Source organism: Piliocolobus tephrosceles, chromosome 21 (assembly GCF_002776525.5).
Source record: "Piliocolobus tephrosceles isolate RC106 chromosome 21, ASM277652v3, whole genome shotgun sequence".
Lineage (NCBI taxonomy): Eukaryota > Metazoa > Chordata > Mammalia > Primates > Cercopithecidae > Piliocolobus > Piliocolobus tephrosceles.
In genome coordinates, this window is record NC_045454.1 from 27,537,586 (window position 1) to 27,553,884 (window position 16,299).

The 16,299-nt window shown below is 54.6% G+C and overlaps 1 protein-coding gene across 3 annotated transcripts; it reads right to left on the minus strand.

Annotated features, from left to right (window-relative positions):
* Positions 1-1,123: 1,123 nt before the first annotated feature.
* PLEKHF1 (pleckstrin homology and FYVE domain containing 1) lies at positions 1,124-11,676 on the minus strand. 3 transcript variants are annotated; one of them, XM_023229083.1, is made up of 2 exons: positions 11,215-11,676; positions 1,124-2,771 (listed from the first exon to the last, which is right to left on the minus strand). In XM_023229083.1, the coding sequence occupies exon 2, from the start codon at positions 2,753-2,755 to the stop codon at positions 1,916-1,918; it is 840 nt and encodes a 279-aa protein (XP_023084851.1). In that variant the 5' UTR covers positions 2,756-2,771; positions 11,215-11,676; the 3' UTR covers positions 1,124-1,915. The 3 variants fall into 3 exon arrangements, with proteins under 3 accessions (XP_023084851.1, XP_023084852.1, XP_023084853.1); XM_023229084.1 differs by lacking the exon at positions 11,215-11,676 and adding an exon at positions 11,040-11,208; XM_023229085.2 differs by lacking the exon at positions 11,215-11,676 and adding an exon at positions 4,759-5,412.
* Positions 11,677-16,299: the final 4,623 nt, after the last annotated feature.

Sequence of the window (16,299 nt, forward strand, 5' to 3'; positions counted from 1 at the left end):
CGTGGTGGCTCATGCCTGTAATCCCAGCACTTAGGGAGGCCGAGGTGGGTAAATCACCTGAGGTCAGGAGTTCAAGACCAGCCTGGCCAACATGGTGAAACCTCATCTCTACTAAAAATACAAAAATTAGCCAGGTGTGGTGGCACACGCCTGTTATCCCAGCTACTTGGGAGGGTGAGGCAGGAGAATCACTTGAACTTGTGAGGCGAAGGTTGCAGTGAGCCGAGGTCACGTTACTGCACTCCAGCCTGGGCAACAGAGCGAGACTCTGTCTCAAACAAAACAAAACAAAAAATACTGACCCCTCCCGCCTCCCTTGCAGGGTGCCCACAGGCCACCAGCAGGCCTTGTCACCTCAAGGGTGGTCCGTGGGCGGTGGTGGCAGCAGGCCCTGGGAGCTGGGCCTCAACCTGCTGAATCAGAATCTGCGCTCAAACTGCACCCTCCAGGGTTCTGTCTGCATGTGATCCTCCGATAACTGGCCCCAGGAGGATAGTGCTAGGCCGGGGAGACGCCCTGTCAGTGTGGTTTCAGATGCTGTGCTGCATGGGCAGGAGACTCCCAGCCCCACGGTCATCACTTCTAGCTGACAGCAATACCAGTCCATGCCCCAGTCTGGCCAAGGCCGAGGCGCTGGGAAAGAGCAGTGCAGAAACACTTGCAGGACACCGTGAAAGGATCCCCAGCTCCGTGGCCAAGTGTCAGGAGGCTGGCCTCGAGCCCCAGGCCCAATGCACACTCACTCTGAGCAGGGCTGGTGCACCTGGGGCCCAGTTTCCCTCTCTACACACGAGCCCCAGGGCCAGGCAGGACTGCACGGGGGAGCTCTCAGCCTGCGAGGCCCGGCAGAACCACACAAATGGCTATTTGTTTCCTCAGTGCCATCCACTGAGATCCCCCACACCAAAGTGAATAGGGCAGCAGGCATCAGGCCACAGTCATGGCACCCAGACAGACCTGTGTCCTGGGGAGGCCTGGCCAAGGCACAGCATGAGCATCTGTCTCCGTCGGGCAGCTGGCATACCCAAGAACGCCCAGTGTGGGGGACAGTGGTAGATTTTTGCCACCCAGCACATTTTCAACCATGGACAGAGCCATGTCTGAAGCAAGGACACTCCTGGGCTTTGCAACCACCCATCAATAAACTTTCTTTTTTATTGTTAAGTGTGGGCAGGGTTTCTGTTCTTGCAACTGAGTCCTAACAGAAAACACTGGTTTCACTGACCGCAGGGAGAGCTGAGGACAGGATAAAAAGGCACGAGACGGCTGGACACCCGGAGAGAAGTGACACAGGACAGAGTCCTCACCCGGCTGCCCTGGGCGTCGCGGCTGCAGTCCCTGGGCCTGGTGGCATCCACAGCATGGCAATCTCTGGCTGGGCTTCAGGGAGCCCGTATGTCTGATTGGCAGGGCTTCACCGGCCAGGCAGTGGGCACCAGCATGGTGGGGGGCAGGCCTGAGCTTCCAGGAGGCCTCCTGGGACTCAGCCTCTTCAGTGGGGTGTGCTTGTGGGGGTGAGGGTGGGTTCTGTGGCTTGCGGCTACTTTCCCGTGCTGTCTTCAGTCTAAGTTCCGAAACCGGCTCTGGTCCCTAGGTGTCTGGAGACCTGGGGTCGTCCAGCTCAGGAGGCCACCTGGAGCTGCCGCAGCAGCCTGCAGAGCAGGAGTTGGCTGTTGGTTCCCAAGAGGTCTGGGTGTTCTGGGGCTTCCTGAAGGGAAAGGCATTCCCTGCAGGGAAGTCAGAAGGACACAGTGTCCAGGAAAAAGGCACTGGAAGTCCAGAAAGAGCCACTCCCCACCGTTGCCCCTGCCACAATGGGGTGGGCTCCCGGAGCCCTGGGCAGCTTCTGGAGCTGTCCTCTTGGGGGCGTGGGCAGCGGAGCTGGCTTGGGGACAGATGTTCTGCAGGCCGGGGGTCAGCTATGGAAGGCAGACCAGGCCACGCCCGAGCCATAGAACTCCACGCGGCTGGGCCAATCGCCGTCCCTGCTGCCCTCCTTGTCCTCGTCGGAGTCATCATCATCTCCACTGGATGCTCCGCAGATGGGCCGGGTCAGGTGGGCCGGCTGCCCTGGGGACCCCGCGCCCTGCTCCTCCGCCTCCTCCTGCCGCTGCTGGGCAGCCAGCTCACGGTAGCAGAGGCTGCAGACACGCACAGGCTTGGGCGACAGGCGCGGGAGCAGGAAGCGCTGGCGCGAGCACTCAGCGCAGACCACGAAGCCGCACTTGCGGCAGTGGTGGCGCCTCGTGAGGGCGGAGAAGCGCGTCTGTGTGCAGCGCATGCAGATGTCCGTGGCCTTGTCGGGGATCCAGGGTGCCGCGTGCTCCGTGCTGGGTGGGCGGCCCGTGGCCCGCAGTTGCCGCCGCACACACTCCTCGATGTGGCTGATCCACTCCTGGCGCTCCGTGGCGGAGGCGGCTGACACCACGAAGGACTTTTTGGCGGTCTTGATCATCCAGCGGTTCTTGGCCTGCAGCGTCTCCGGCAGCAGCTCCAGCGTGACCTCCTCCAGGGGAATGATGTGCTGGCTGCTGTACTTGCGCTTGTTGAGCACGATGCTGCCATACACCAGGATGTCGTTGAAGAGGAAGAAGATGCGCGGCTTGGCCTTCTTGCGGCACTCCTTGGTCAGCACGCCCTCGCCCAGCAGCACTCGGCCCGGCAGCGCCAGAGGCTGCCCCGAGGCCCCGAAGCAGCTCTCCACGGCCGCGATGCGTTGGCTGTTGATCTCCGTATTGGCCAAGTGGTCCACCATCGTCTCCAGCCGCCGGCTGCAGGAGGAGACAGACGAGGAGTATGTCCAGGCTCAGGCATGGGGGTGTCAGAACCACGCTGCTCATCCCCAGCTCACTAACCCATCACACCAGGCAGCCCACTGACTACCCAGAGTACCCCGTAGGCCTGCCAGCCCTGAGAGGCATCACCCCAGAAGCTGACCCTTCCACGGGAGTACAGGGAACTACAGGGAGGGAAGGGGGATTCCCCAGTAAAGGGACGTGGAGGCCAGACACGGATGGGAAAGCAGTGATCAAGTGTGCAGCGATTCATGCCTGTGGTTCCAGCGCTTTGGAAGGCTGAGGCAGGAGGAGGCTTGAACCCAGGAGTTTGAGGCTACAGTGAGCTATGATCACCCCACTGCACTCTAGCTAGGTGACTGAGTGGATTCTATCTCCTAAAAAAAAAATGCTCTACTAAGCGGGCTACCACTGTGGGCAGCAGAGGTCCAGCCGCGCTGGGGAGCCTTGAAAAGCAGGGTGGAATAGGCCTCAACGGGACATCAGAACGAGCCTTGCCAGGAGACCTGGGTGTCTCCACCCCCAACCCATCCCTGACTCTGCCATTCACCAAACCAAGCCATCACAGGCCCTGCAACCCATGCACCCACCCAGTGAGTGCAGCAGTCACCACCACCATCACAAGCACAGGCGCTGAGTGCTTCTTCTCAGCCAAGCCTGACTATCTCATTCAGTTCCCACCTGACCCCAGGAGGCAGAATCCCCACTTTACAGGAGGGGAACTGAGGCGATGCTAGGAGGCAAGGGGCCCTGGAGCTCACACCATGCTGTCCTCCTGAGTGGAGTGTGAGGCCACACAGGCCCCTCTGCTGGTGCCCTAAGCACTAAGCACTAACTCAGAGCTCATGCTGGGCGCCCCTGCTTGGTCCACACATGCACCAGCCCACCAGACTCACAACCTTGAAGACCCCCTAAATGCCACAGATTCCCCAGTCCAAGCCTCCGGTCTTGGCCTCTCCAAGCTCTAAGAGGGCTCTCGGCATAGATGTTCACCTGCTTGTCTAACAAGCTCCTCAAAGTCAACACATCCAACACTAAACCCGGTCCCCACAGACCTGCATCTCTTCCTCTCCTTCAGTGACACCACCATTCACCCAGGAGTTCAAACCCAGATCTAGGATGCATCCTTGAATCTCCCCCTTCCTGTACTTCCAACATTCAAGCCATGAGCAAATCTCATCATCTTTTCCTTCTCTCAAATCTAGCCCGCCCACTTCTCAGCACACGACTCTACCGCCATATCGGCGGCAAGGTGCCATTGTGTCCCACCTGAGACAGGCTGTCCCAGGGTCGGCTCCTTCCTGCAACAGGTTCTCAGTTCCCGTCTGTCTCCTTTTCAAAAGGGTTCTCCCTGACAACCCCAGTACAGGCAGTCTCTCCCCACACCCACGACAGGCATTGGTAATGCATGGTCTGAGAGTCAAATCCGGCCCTCAGCCTGCTTTTGTAAAGATTTATTGGGACACAGCCACATTGGTTCATTTATTATTGTCTCTGGTGGCTTCCACACTGCAATGGGAGAGTTGAGTGTTGGTGACAGGGACTACATGGTGACAAAGCCTAAAATATTTACCACCTGGCCCTTTGTAGAAAGGGTCTGCTGGCCCCTTCTCTGGGATTCAATCCTATTTTGTTTTTTCTTTGCGGGATTTAATAGGACCTGCTGTTTTCTTGTCTATTCATTGCTTGTGTGTTTTCTGCTTCCCCCACTCAATTCTTAGCTCTGTGAGAACAGGAGCCTCTTCCTGTTCATTGTGTCCACAGTTCTTGGAGCCATGCCAAGCACATACTAGGTGCTTCATAAGTAGCTTGGCATGGTTCCAAGCAGGCCCCAAGGCCCACCATGCATGACTCAGCTCTTATCTCTGCAGAGGAAGAGGTGAGAGCTGGCCCCACCACCACCACGTGCACACATGCGTTCAGGCACACACGGCACGCCTGGAGCTCAGCTGATCACACTTACAGTGTTTCTGGGTCACTGAGCTGCAGTTCTGAGCCTGGCCACCAGTGGAAAGCCAGAGTGGGGTCCCAGTGTGACAGCTGGATGCATTGCCAAGAGAAGATGCTGGGCCCTCGAGTCCCGTTCCACTTGCCCCTGTAGATCACAAGTGTCCTGAGAAGAGCTGCCCACACCGCCTTACGTAAGAACTGCTATTTTTAGGTTGCTGATCTTGGCTGTATACTGCAAACCTAGGGGATTACCAGTGACAGACCTGACCCGTCTCTCCATGACTGATCACCGAGTACCTGGCTGATGGACAATCTGACAAAACCAGAATTGCATTCCACAAAGAGCGGTGACTGCACAGCAGAGACAATCAAAATGCCTACCAGCAGGGAAAAGCACAAAAACCCGGGGCTACTCACGCAATGAGAGATACAGATCAGTGTGCTCTGATGGCAAACAACAAACACGGAGTGGAAAAACACAACCTGTAGAATGTTGTATGTAAAGTGACACCACTTATGCAGGAATTACATAACATTCTGAAAGTGTTCAAGAACTATATCTATGAATAAAAATAGGTAGGAAGAAGGCCGGGCACAGTGTCTCACACCTGTAATCCCAGCACTTTGGGAGGCTGAGGTGGGCAGATCACCTGAGGTCAGGAGTTCGAGACCAGCCTGGCCAACATGGTGAAACCTCATCTTTACTAAAAATACAAAAATTAGCTAGGCATGGTGGTGCGTGCCTGTAATCCCAGCTACTCGGGAGGCTGAGGCAGGAGAATCGCTTGAACCCGGGAGGCGGAGGTTGCAGTGAGCCAAGATTGTGCTATTGCACTCCAGCCTGTGTGACAGAGTGAGATTTCATCTCAATCATCAAAAAAAAAAAAAAAAAAGGAGGGAAAAAAAACAAAACAAAAAATAAGTAATAAGTGTTGGTGAGGGTGTGGAGAAACTGGAACCTGTGCACAGCTGATGAGAATATGAATTGGTGCAGGCCCTAAGGAAAACAGTATGGAAGTTCCTTAAAAAGTTAAAAATACTCATGCCTGTAATCCCAGCACTTTGGGAGGCCGAGGCGGGCGGATCACGAGGTCAGGAGATGGAGACCATCGTGGCCAACACGGTGAAACTCCGTCTCTACTGAAAATACAAAAAATTAGCCGGATGTGGTGGTGGGCGCCTGTAGTCCCAGCTACTCGGAAGGCTGAGGCAGGAGAACAGCGTGAACCCAGGAGGCGGAGCTTGCAGTAAGCTGAGATCAAGCCACTGCACTCCAGCCTGGGCGACAGAGCGAGACTCCATCTCAAAAAAAAAAAAAGGTTATAAAAAGAACTATCATATGATCCAGCAACGCCACTTCTGGATATATATCCAGACTGAAAGCTGGGACTAAAATAAATATCTGCTTTCCCAGGTTCATATCAGCATCATTCACAATAGCCAGGAGGTGGAAGCAACTCAAACATCTATCAATGGGAAAATGGATGAACAAAATGTGGAACATACTTACCATGGAATACTATTCAGCCTCGAAAAGGAAGGAAATTCTGACACATGCTACAACATGAATGAGCCCTGAGGACATCATGCTAAGTGACGCAGGCCCATCACAAAAGGACAAATATTGTAATAACTTATATGAGATACACAAACGGATCAAATTCATAGAGGTAAAAAATAGAATAGTGGTTGCCAGGGGCTGCTGGAAGGGGAATGGGGAGGTTCTTTGGGTATGGAGTTTCAGTTTTAAACGGTTAAAAAGTTTTAGAGGCTGGATGTGGTGGCTCATGCCTGTAATCCCAGCATTTTGGGAGGCCGAGGCAGGTGGATCACTTGAGGTTAGGAGTTCGAGACTAGCCTCGCCAATATGGTGAAACTCTGTCTCTACTAAAAATACAAAAATTAGCCAGGGATGGTGGCGCGTACCTATAGTCCCAGCTACTTGGGAGGCTGAGGCAGGAGAATCACTTGATCTAGGAAGCAGAGGTTGCAGTGAGCCGAGATCATGCCACTGCACTCCAGCCTGGGCATCACAGTGAGACTCCATCTCCGAAAAAAAAAAAAAAAAGTTTTGGATATCTGTTACACACAATGGGAATATACTTAACACTACCGAACTGTACACTTGAAAGTGGTTAGAATGGTAAAAATAAAAGATAGGAGGGAGAAAGTCAGGAGTAAGTAGTCTGGGGAGAGGACCCAGATGTGACCAGGAATGGGGGGCTCAGATTGGATTCCACTTTTATCTATAAGGTTTCATTTTTTTTTTTTTTATTTAGAAAAAGGGAGCAGCAAACATGACGAAATCTGAATATCTGCCAATTTCAAGAAATGAGAACACGTGTTGCTTCTTCTAATTTAAGGTCTCCAAAAAGAAAAGAATTACAGGCCAGTGTATGGATTGAGTCCTGGGCTCCATGGGCTGGGGGCCGCTAAGCATGTCTCACGATGGGACGCCTGGCTGGGCCTGATAGGGTGACCGCATGGCATCCGGGCCTGGGCACCTGCAGGGGATGTCAGGAACCCCGAAGAAGCAAGGCCATGTGTGCCCCCAGCCCACCTGTGTGCTGAGAAGTCAGGCCACTGGCGAAATGGGATGAAAACCCAGTCCTGAGACTCCAGAACAAAGCCTCCATATTCAGTAGCTGAGGCAGGTGGGCTTTGTGCCCAGAGAGCAGGTAGCCCTCCTGCAACCCTGGGGGCTTGTTGAGAGCTCTGGATACTGGGCCAGCCAAGTGGACGGCACAGAGGAAGGGAAGGAACAGCACTAGGCAGAAGAGAGCCGCAGGCAGGGGTGCCAATCCACCTGGACCTGGCCAGCAGAGGGCAGAGCCCATAACACTGTCTCTGCAGCCCTCGGAGGAGGCACAGAACACTCCACATGGGACCCCCTTGCTGGTCTGCCCCCGCCCGTGACTCGAAGACCCCCTCGAGGCCCTTACAGCCAGTGTCCAGCTGCTGATGGTAAAATGTGGACCAGGAAGGGCAAGGAGGGGCATCTGCTGGCGATGAAGGGGGCTGGGCTGAGAGTTGACCCCACACACTGACTGAGGCAGCCAGGGGCTCACATATGTCCCCCTTTGTGAACCTGCGGAGGGTCCCAGGTTGGGCAAGGGGTAGGGCAGAAAACATCCTCCTGGGGCTGCCCCTGCATGCACGTCCTCTCTGCATGACCACAACTTCACACCCTGGTTTGACCTGGTCTGTAGGTTTTTCTTGGCAAATACAGCAGCCCTGAGTTAGATGGGGAAGGCTTTTTTTTTTTTTTTTTTTTTTTTTTTTTTCTGAGACATTGTCTTGCTTTGTTGCCTAGGCTGAAGTACAGTGGTGCAATCAGGGCTAACTGCAGCCTCAAACTCCAGGGCTCAAAAGCCTCCCGCCTCAGCCTCCTGAGTAGCTGGGACCACGGGCATGCACCAGTATGCCTGGCTAATTTTTAAATTTGTTGTAGAGGCGAGGGTTCACTGTGTTGCTTAGATAGGTCTTGAACTCCTGGCCTCAAGCAATCCTCCCTCCTCAGCCTCCCAAAGTGCTGGGATTGCAGGTATGAGCCACTGAGCCCAACTGGGAATCCTCTTTTTTTTTTTTATTGTTCTCACCAGGGAAGTGAACCTCCCTTGCCTAGCACAGAGGAGGAAAAAGCTGAGCCCTGTCCTTATTCATTTGGGGCTGGCCTGCCTCAGGAAGATGTTGGTGACAGAGCTTCCTGGCAGCCTCTGGGCCTCAGATAGTGCCTGTGTTGGCCCCAGGGCTGCTGGTAGAGGGGTGACCGCGGCGCGGTCTCAGTAAGCCTGGGAATCAGGCAACGAACAGATGCATCTTTCTTTGAGGGTTCAGAGGGGTGGGGACTCTCAGGCTCAGCAATCCTGCTGCCTGCACAGGGGCTGGAGGTGCTCACGTGAGCACTGCGGCTTGGGAGCCACATCCTGAGAGCCACCGCGTGGCTGCAGAAGCCGTGAAGCCAGGTTCTGTATGTTGCAGCCCAGGTGTGATATGTGCTCAACAGCAGGGGCTGGAGAGCTACACCAAATCTGGGCCACTGCCAGCTCTTTTAAATCCAGTTTTACTCAAACACAGTTATGCGGGACAGAGGCTGTATGGCTGGCAAAACCTAAACTATTTGCTACCAGCTCTTGACAGAAAAGGTTAGCCAGCTCCTGATCTACACCACGCCACATTGTAAAATGCATAACACACCCACTGCAGGGCACGCTGAACAGGCCAGGCAGGGCACTGTCCTGATGGGAGTTGTCCTGCCCTCTCCCCTACTCGGGACACAGCATTTTGGATAAATGAGAGACGTGTGGGGCTCCAATATGGTAGCCCTGGAAAGTAGGAGCTAAGCAGCGGTGGCGGCGGGTGGAGTGGGAGCTGTAACTCCTCTGCCTCGGCTTACACATGGATAACCTGCTCAGGGATGTGCAGGGCCAGGGTCACCAAGGGAATCAGAGTTCTGGGGGCAGCTCAGCCCTTTGGACTTCTCCTTGACTTTCAGATCGGGGCTCCTCCTTCCCTGCAGGGACCTGGTCCCCACGCAGGCCCACCCTGCTTCCATGCCTGCCTGATTTCATTTTCCAAATATTTATGAGTCCCACTGTGTGCCAGACACTGTGTGAGGTTACAGCCGGGAGCTGGAGACCAGGCCCTTCAGGAATGCACACTTCTTTCCAGTGACACTAGAAGTACATTCACAGGGTCTTTTCTGAGATCCAGTGCTAAACACTGTGAAGAAAAAGACTGGTGCGCCCAGCAGGGCAGGGGCTGGGAGGACAGTGGAGGTCGGGGAAGGCCTTGGGAGGAAGTGAACTCACTCCAACCTGAAGAAGTCAGCTGTGCAAAGATCTAGGGGCAGAGCTTCGGTCCTGGGGAGCAGCTCAAGGTGGAAAGGGTGAAGTCAGGCTGCGGAGTAAGGAGCTACGGGGCAAGGGGGACAGATGAGGTCACAGTGCCGAAGGGGCCATCCTGCACGGTCCCAGGCCAGCATGAGGATGTGAGCTTTTCTCCATGTGCACTGAGACGGCAGCACCAGGTGCCAAGCCTCCTCTCCCTCCAGAGGGCCGCCCCTCGGCTCTGTCCAGCCCTCTGATTTCTGGAAGGCCCTCCTCCGGGAAGAGACCGGTAATGAAAAACAAAGCAAAACAAAACTGGAAGTGCCGCCGACTGAGCACTTAGAACTCACCAGGCACAAAGTTAAGCATATTATGTGCATTATTTCACTTAATCCTCACAAAAGCCCCCTTGGGGAAGGTACTTCCACCACATCAAAGTCACTGCCCAAGGTCCCTGCTGAGTGATCAGGAAGCCCGGCTTCAAAATAACCATGAGTTACGGAAAGCTGCACTCAACCAGAGACCAAATCAGAACTCCAGAAGTCCGAGTCCAGCGGGTGTTACTTGCGCTCCAAATGCCTGATGCCCACCCCATCCCGAGCAGGTCCGTCAGCTTGGCTGGGCTGTCCCACCCTCCAGCCCATACTGGCCAATCCCCCTTCCTTCCTCGGGGTGGGCTGGATTGGGCAGGTCCCCTAGCTCGCCCAGGGCCGCCTGGCTTGTGCCTTGGCAGCCCTGAGGGCTGACGTGTGCAGGAACGCAGACCGAAGTCAGAGTCATCTCAGCTCACACAGACTCCAGTGGGAATGACGCTGTGCAGATGGACGATCCCAGCGCGTTAGGGGACTACCTCTCCACCTCCTTGGCCTCTGACCCTCTCTGAGCCGGAGATACCAGCGGTGTTCAAATTCCAAAGCAGTGCTCCCCTTGGGCTGCAGAGACCAACTTTCAGGGTGGCTCGGAACCTCTGCTTTCCCACCTGCCAAGGGGCTGACCACACCTCTGCCCTAAACGGCCCGCCAAGAGTTGGGGAAATGAGAAAGGAGGGAGATTCCAGGCCGACTCTCTCTGTGGGCCTGCTCAAGTTTCTTCTCTAAGATGGGAGCCGTGCCCGATCCTGTTTCCCTTGGCAACTCCCACCAAGATTCACAAACTCAACTGCTCCAGAGGAACTGGGACCCCCAACGCCCCCCGCCGCGCGCCTGCCCAGAGGGACAGTGGTCCCATCCAGGCCTCCAGATTGCAGACTGGGACCGAGAAGAGAGGTCCCGGAGGCCACACGAGGCCAGGATCCTGGAAACACTACCATCAACCGGGTGCGCTGAGACCCCTGCAGTCCCGGGTGGCCGGCGAATCCCTCGCCTCCACCAGCTTACACCTGCGCGTTTCCCCGAGGACTCCGCCTCGGCCCCTCTGACCCCTGACCGCTCTCCCTCGCTCTCCCCAGGCTCCCTGCAGCGCTCACCCAGCAAGCAGCCCAGGAGCGCCCTTCCACGGCCTCTTCTCGGGTTGGAGTCCGCGGCACTGCGCCCCGCCCGCCCAGGAGCCTCCAAGACGGCGCGGCCTGAGGGAGCTCGCTTTCCCCGGGGCTGGGGATGGGAAAACCCCGCAGCCCGGCCTGGGGACGGTGGGGGACTCACCTCCTGCGCCGGCCCCGTGCCCAGCCCGCGAGTCCGCACCGCGGCTGCCCGGGTCCCCGCCCGCTACGCCCAGGTCCCAGCCAGCTCCGCCCAGGTCCCAGCCCGCTCCACCGGACTCGCCCCCACGGTGGCTCGGCCAATCGGAGCCCGGGAAGCGGGAGGGGCGGGGCTTGGGCGCGGCTCCTGAAGGGCGCCCGGGCTCCTGCGCTCCACAGGTCTGGGGCTGGGCGGGACTGTTTGACCCCCTGGCCCCGCCCGGCTTCCCTTTCCGCCTGCCGCTGCCCCACGCGGAGCGCGACTGCTGTCACCTGCTGGGACTGCGACCCTGGCCTTGGGCAGGGCTGGGGTGGGGGCACCCGCGATTGCGAGACCTGCGGGGCTCTGCAGGGAAACCGGCAGTGGGAGGCTTGTGCCTTCTGGTGACTCCGGCGGGCCTCACAGCACAGTCACCCTCAGTGGTCAATAATTGTAATATGAAAATGCAGCAGCACTTTATAACCTTTTTTTTTTTCTTGAGACGGGATCTCCCTCTGACGCCCAGGCTGGAGTGCAATGGCGCAGTCAGGGCTCACTGCAGCCTGCACAGAAATCATCCTGACCCCAGGAGAATTAGCCCACCAGGACTGGCTAGGTTTTGTATTTTTGTACTGACGGGGGTCTCACTATGTTGCCCAGGCTAGTCTCGAACCCCTGAGCTCGAGCGATCCTCTCACCTTGACCTCCTAAAGTGCTGGGATTTCAGTAGTGAGCCACCGCGCCTGGCCTATTTTAAACTTTTTATAGTGGCAGATTTCAAACTGAAGGAAAGAGAATAGTCCAGGGGACCCTGGTGCCCATCACCCAGGTCCAACACTAGTAGCAAGTTATGTCACCCCTGGCTCAATTGTGCCTGAGCCTCCTGTATGACTCAGAAGGAAATTCCCAGGCCTCAGTGCCCGGGAGGCCTTCCTGGCCCTCCCTGGCCAACTCCCACAGGTCCTCTCAAATGGGCTTCCTCCTGTTCCTTAAAGTCCCAGGCCTTTGCTTCTACCTCCATCAGGCCTCAGACTGTCACCTCCTCAGGGAGGCTGCCCTGGCCACCCAAAGTTGTTCCCTGTCTCCATCCCATCTCCCTCCACAGTCACCCGTGTTTATAATTTTGTAAAGCATCTCTCCCAACCCAGAGTCCTCTCCTGAGGCCACTCGTGGGGTTCAGGGCTGCCTAGCAGGCTGTGGCTTCTGTGGAATGCTCATAAACAAGTCATGCTGGTGGCTTGCCTCCCACCCAGGCCATGAGCCCCACGGGCCAGATGGTAATTTCTTCTCCTTCAGGCGGGACTTTCTTCTCATTCACCCCTGCATCCCGAGTGCTGAGAATGGGCAGTGCGTAGGAGGAACGCAGTCAGTACCTGTCACATAGATGCAGGTTGTCTTGCCAAATAGAACTCCACCTGGGCACCTTGAGAGGGGCTGGCTCAGGCCGGAGCAGTGCCTGCTGGGCCAGGACCAGGCGAGAGGGGAGTAGCGGGAGGAGGACTGATGGGCTGTGGGGCCGGAGCTAGAAGAGTTGCCTGCTGTCCTGGCAGGGGGTATGGGTGAGGCTGTGAGGTAGGTCCAGTGCTGGAGACGGGCCTCTCCCAGCTGAAAAGGGAAGGGAAAGGGGATGGGGGGGAGGGGGAGGGGGAGGGGACAGGCAAGTGAGAGGGCCACCAGCTGTGGCCTTGGGGAGACCCCTCCCCACTACCACCTCATGGCGCCCACCATACCATTGCCTTCATCAGCAAGGACAGCATTTATGAGCATTCCACAGAAGCCACCACCTGGTAAGTAACCCTGAACCCCACAAGACGCGAATAATGTCTGTTTGCTTTCAAAGTGTTTCAGCATTTTTAAAACGCATTGCTGCGAACATTTCATATGGGGAGAGTTCACATAAAAATCAGGATATTCAGCTCCTCTTCTCCTCTTGAATCAGAAGATTTGAGAATGTGGGTCCTCTTTAGAGGGGCCTTGTGTTCTCCCCTCCACTATGGTCCCCACACTCCCTCTAGTTTCCCCCTTGGGGTGCTTTATCCGCTTCCACACCTCCAATTGAATATACATTTGGGTTTACAAGTCCTGAAGGGGCAGCCAGGCCTCTATACCACAGAGAGCAGAAAACACAAGGTCTGAGATCCCACAGGCTGCGTAATAGCCAGGAGGGCTAGTGGGGCCATTGGGATGCTGGGAAACACTGTCTCCAGTGTACACACTGCTTGTCACCAGCGGGTGGAGGGGGACTTCAAGCTGAGCCTTCAAGGCTGCGATCCATGACTGCTCAGTGCCAGCTCCGCCACCTCCCCGGCAAGAGGCTGCTTCTCATGGAGGGTAGTCCCTGGCTGGGGTGGAGGTGGCCATGAGACTTGGAAGTGAGCCAGTCCCCTGGAAAGACGGGACTGTCTCGTTTATGACAGTGTCCTGGCATTTAACACCTTGTCCGTACAGAGGAGGCCTCGGTAGAAGGAAGCCTTTTCCTGACTTTGGGAAACTAGAGGGAGGATGTGTTAGTCCTGCAATCAGGAGACCCCTCCTAGCCTTGTCCTGCTGGTGGTCCAGGGCTCACTTGGACCTTAGTCTCCTCTTCTGTCCTTCCTTCCAGCTATGGATCTGAGTGGTGTTCCGAGAAACACCCCAGAGGCAGCACGCACTGGTCTTCCACATGTCCATCCACTTCCCAGGGGAGCTGGCTGTGCGTGGGGACAGCTGGGTGGAGGGTGGAGGGCCTTGCTCCTCCAAATAAGAGAGGAAAAACTCATGACTCAGGGGCAGGCAGAAGTTGAGTCAGCCAAGCCACAAGCTGTGGAAAGAATGAGGTTTCTCCGAGGTGTTTGCTACTTCTCCTTCCAGACTGCGGGAACCCGGGTTTCAGGAAAGCAGCAGGGCTTGGGATTTTCAAGTTAGGGATTCTGGCAATCACCTCTGTGCCCAACGCCAGGAATTTTTTTTGGATCGTTTATTAAGTTCTGTCTACATGCCAAGCACTGTGTGCGAAACATTTTATGTTATCTTATCTCTTCCCACACTAAAACTGTCATTCCCAGCTTTTAGTTTAAGAAACTGAAAGAGGCACTGAAATATTTAAGGATGAAAACAAGTGTTCCAGCAAGAGAGAGAGAAAACAGAAGAGGCAGAATATTAGCAATAGGTAAATTGGGGTCAGGCGTCTCCAATCTTTTTCTGTAAAGGGCCAAATGTTAAGTACTTTGGGCTTTGAGAGCCAGGATCTCTACGGCAACTATTGAACTTCACCGCTGCAAAGCAAAAGCAGCCACAGACAATACTTAAACAAGAGGGTTAGCGTCATGGACACTGATATTTGAATTTCATGTAATTTTCGTGTGTTATGAAAAATTCTTTAAAAAAATTTTTCCAACCATTTAAAAAAGTTAAAAACCATTCTTAGCTCATACAAAATCAGGATGTGGGCTGAAGTTTACCAATCCCTGATCTCTGACTATTTGTTGAACTTTTCGTATAATTGTTCTGTTGGTTTGAAAGTTTCCAAAACAAAAAATTGGGAAAACAAATTAAAGAAAAACAAAGGAAACAGAGGTCCTACTGTTTAGATTGGGCAGATCCTGAAACTGACTCTAAATTTGTCCGATTCCCAAACTACTACATGCTGCATTGTTTTTAAAAAATTATTTGTATTTTATTTCAATTTATTTATTTCTTAGAGATGAGGTCTTGCTCTGTTACTCAGGCTGGAGTGCAGCGGCGCAGTCATGGCTCACTGCAGCTTCGACCTCCTGGGCTCAAGTGATCCTCTTGCCTCAGCCTCCTGAGTAACTGGGACTATGGGCCTACGCGACTGTGCCCAACTAACTTTTTAAATTTTGAGTAGAGATGTGGGGGAGAGAGGGGTCTGTCTGTGTTGCTCAGGCTGGTCTTGAACACCTGACCTCATGATCCTCCCACCTTTACCTCCTAAAGTGCTGGAACTAAAGGCATGCACCATCACACCTGGCTAATTTTAAAAATCTTTTGTGGAGACCAGGTCTCAGTATGTTGGCCAGGCCGGTTTCGAACACCTGGGTTCAAGATCCTGCTGTCTTAGTCTCCCAAAGGTGTGAGCCACCGCGCCTGGCCTAGATGCTGCTTTCCTTACAGATACCGTAACATGCTAAAGACACTGAGTCTCAAAGTCATACAATGTGGGGCATTTTGAAAAGATTTCTACTGAAATGGTTAAGAAGATTAGTTTTAAAGGAGGAAACCCAGAGATACTTGGGAAACTGTGACTTCAGAAGAAAATCTTGAGGGCGGGCTTGCTGCAGTGGCCTTGGATTTGAAGCTGAGACTACATCTCGACTCCAGGGAACCATGAGATGGCAGCGACGCCCCTGCACCCACTCACCCTGCCTGTCTGCCTGTTTATTCCTTTCTCTCTCTGCGTTTATCATTCCAGCCGTCTGCACATCCGCTTCATGTTTATGGGCATCATTGTGTTTGTTTCCCAGCATGGATTTTTCCCCTACAGGCTCCAACCAGGCCAAAGGAGGAAAGGAGAAATACAAGAAAACAGAAGCAGGCAGGGTGTGGTGGCTCACACCTGGAATCCCAGCACGATGGGAGGTTGAGGCGGGTGGATCACTTCAGCCCAGGGATTCGAGACCAGCTTGGGCAACATGGTGAAACCCCATCTCTACAAAAATACCAAAAATTAGCTGGGCATGGTGGTGCGTGTTTGTAGTCCCAGCTACTCAGGAGACTGAGGAGGGAGGATCGCTTGAGCCTGGCAGTTTGAGGCTGCAGTGAGCCGAGATCATACCACTGCACTCTAGCCTGGGCAACAGAGCAAGACCGTGTCTCTAAACATAAATAAAACAGAAGCAATCCTTTTTGAAAAATGCCTTTAAGGGGTGAAATAAATGTTGCATGCCAATACAATCTTGAGTGTATTAGACCCACCTAGTGTCAATAGAGTGCATCCAAGAGGCTTTTGACAGCACTGGTTTGACAAAGTTCTGTCTGGGTCATTCATTCATTCATTCATTCATTCAGCATTTACTGGATCCCTCTTTGTGCCACCACCCGGGCAGTGGATCCAGGGATGAATGCTGCGCT

Coding starts and splice junctions, on each gene's coding strand:
- PLEKHF1 (XM_023229083.1), bottom strand. CDS start 2,755: ATGGTGGACCACTTGGCCAATACGGAGATCAACAGCCAACGCATCGCG.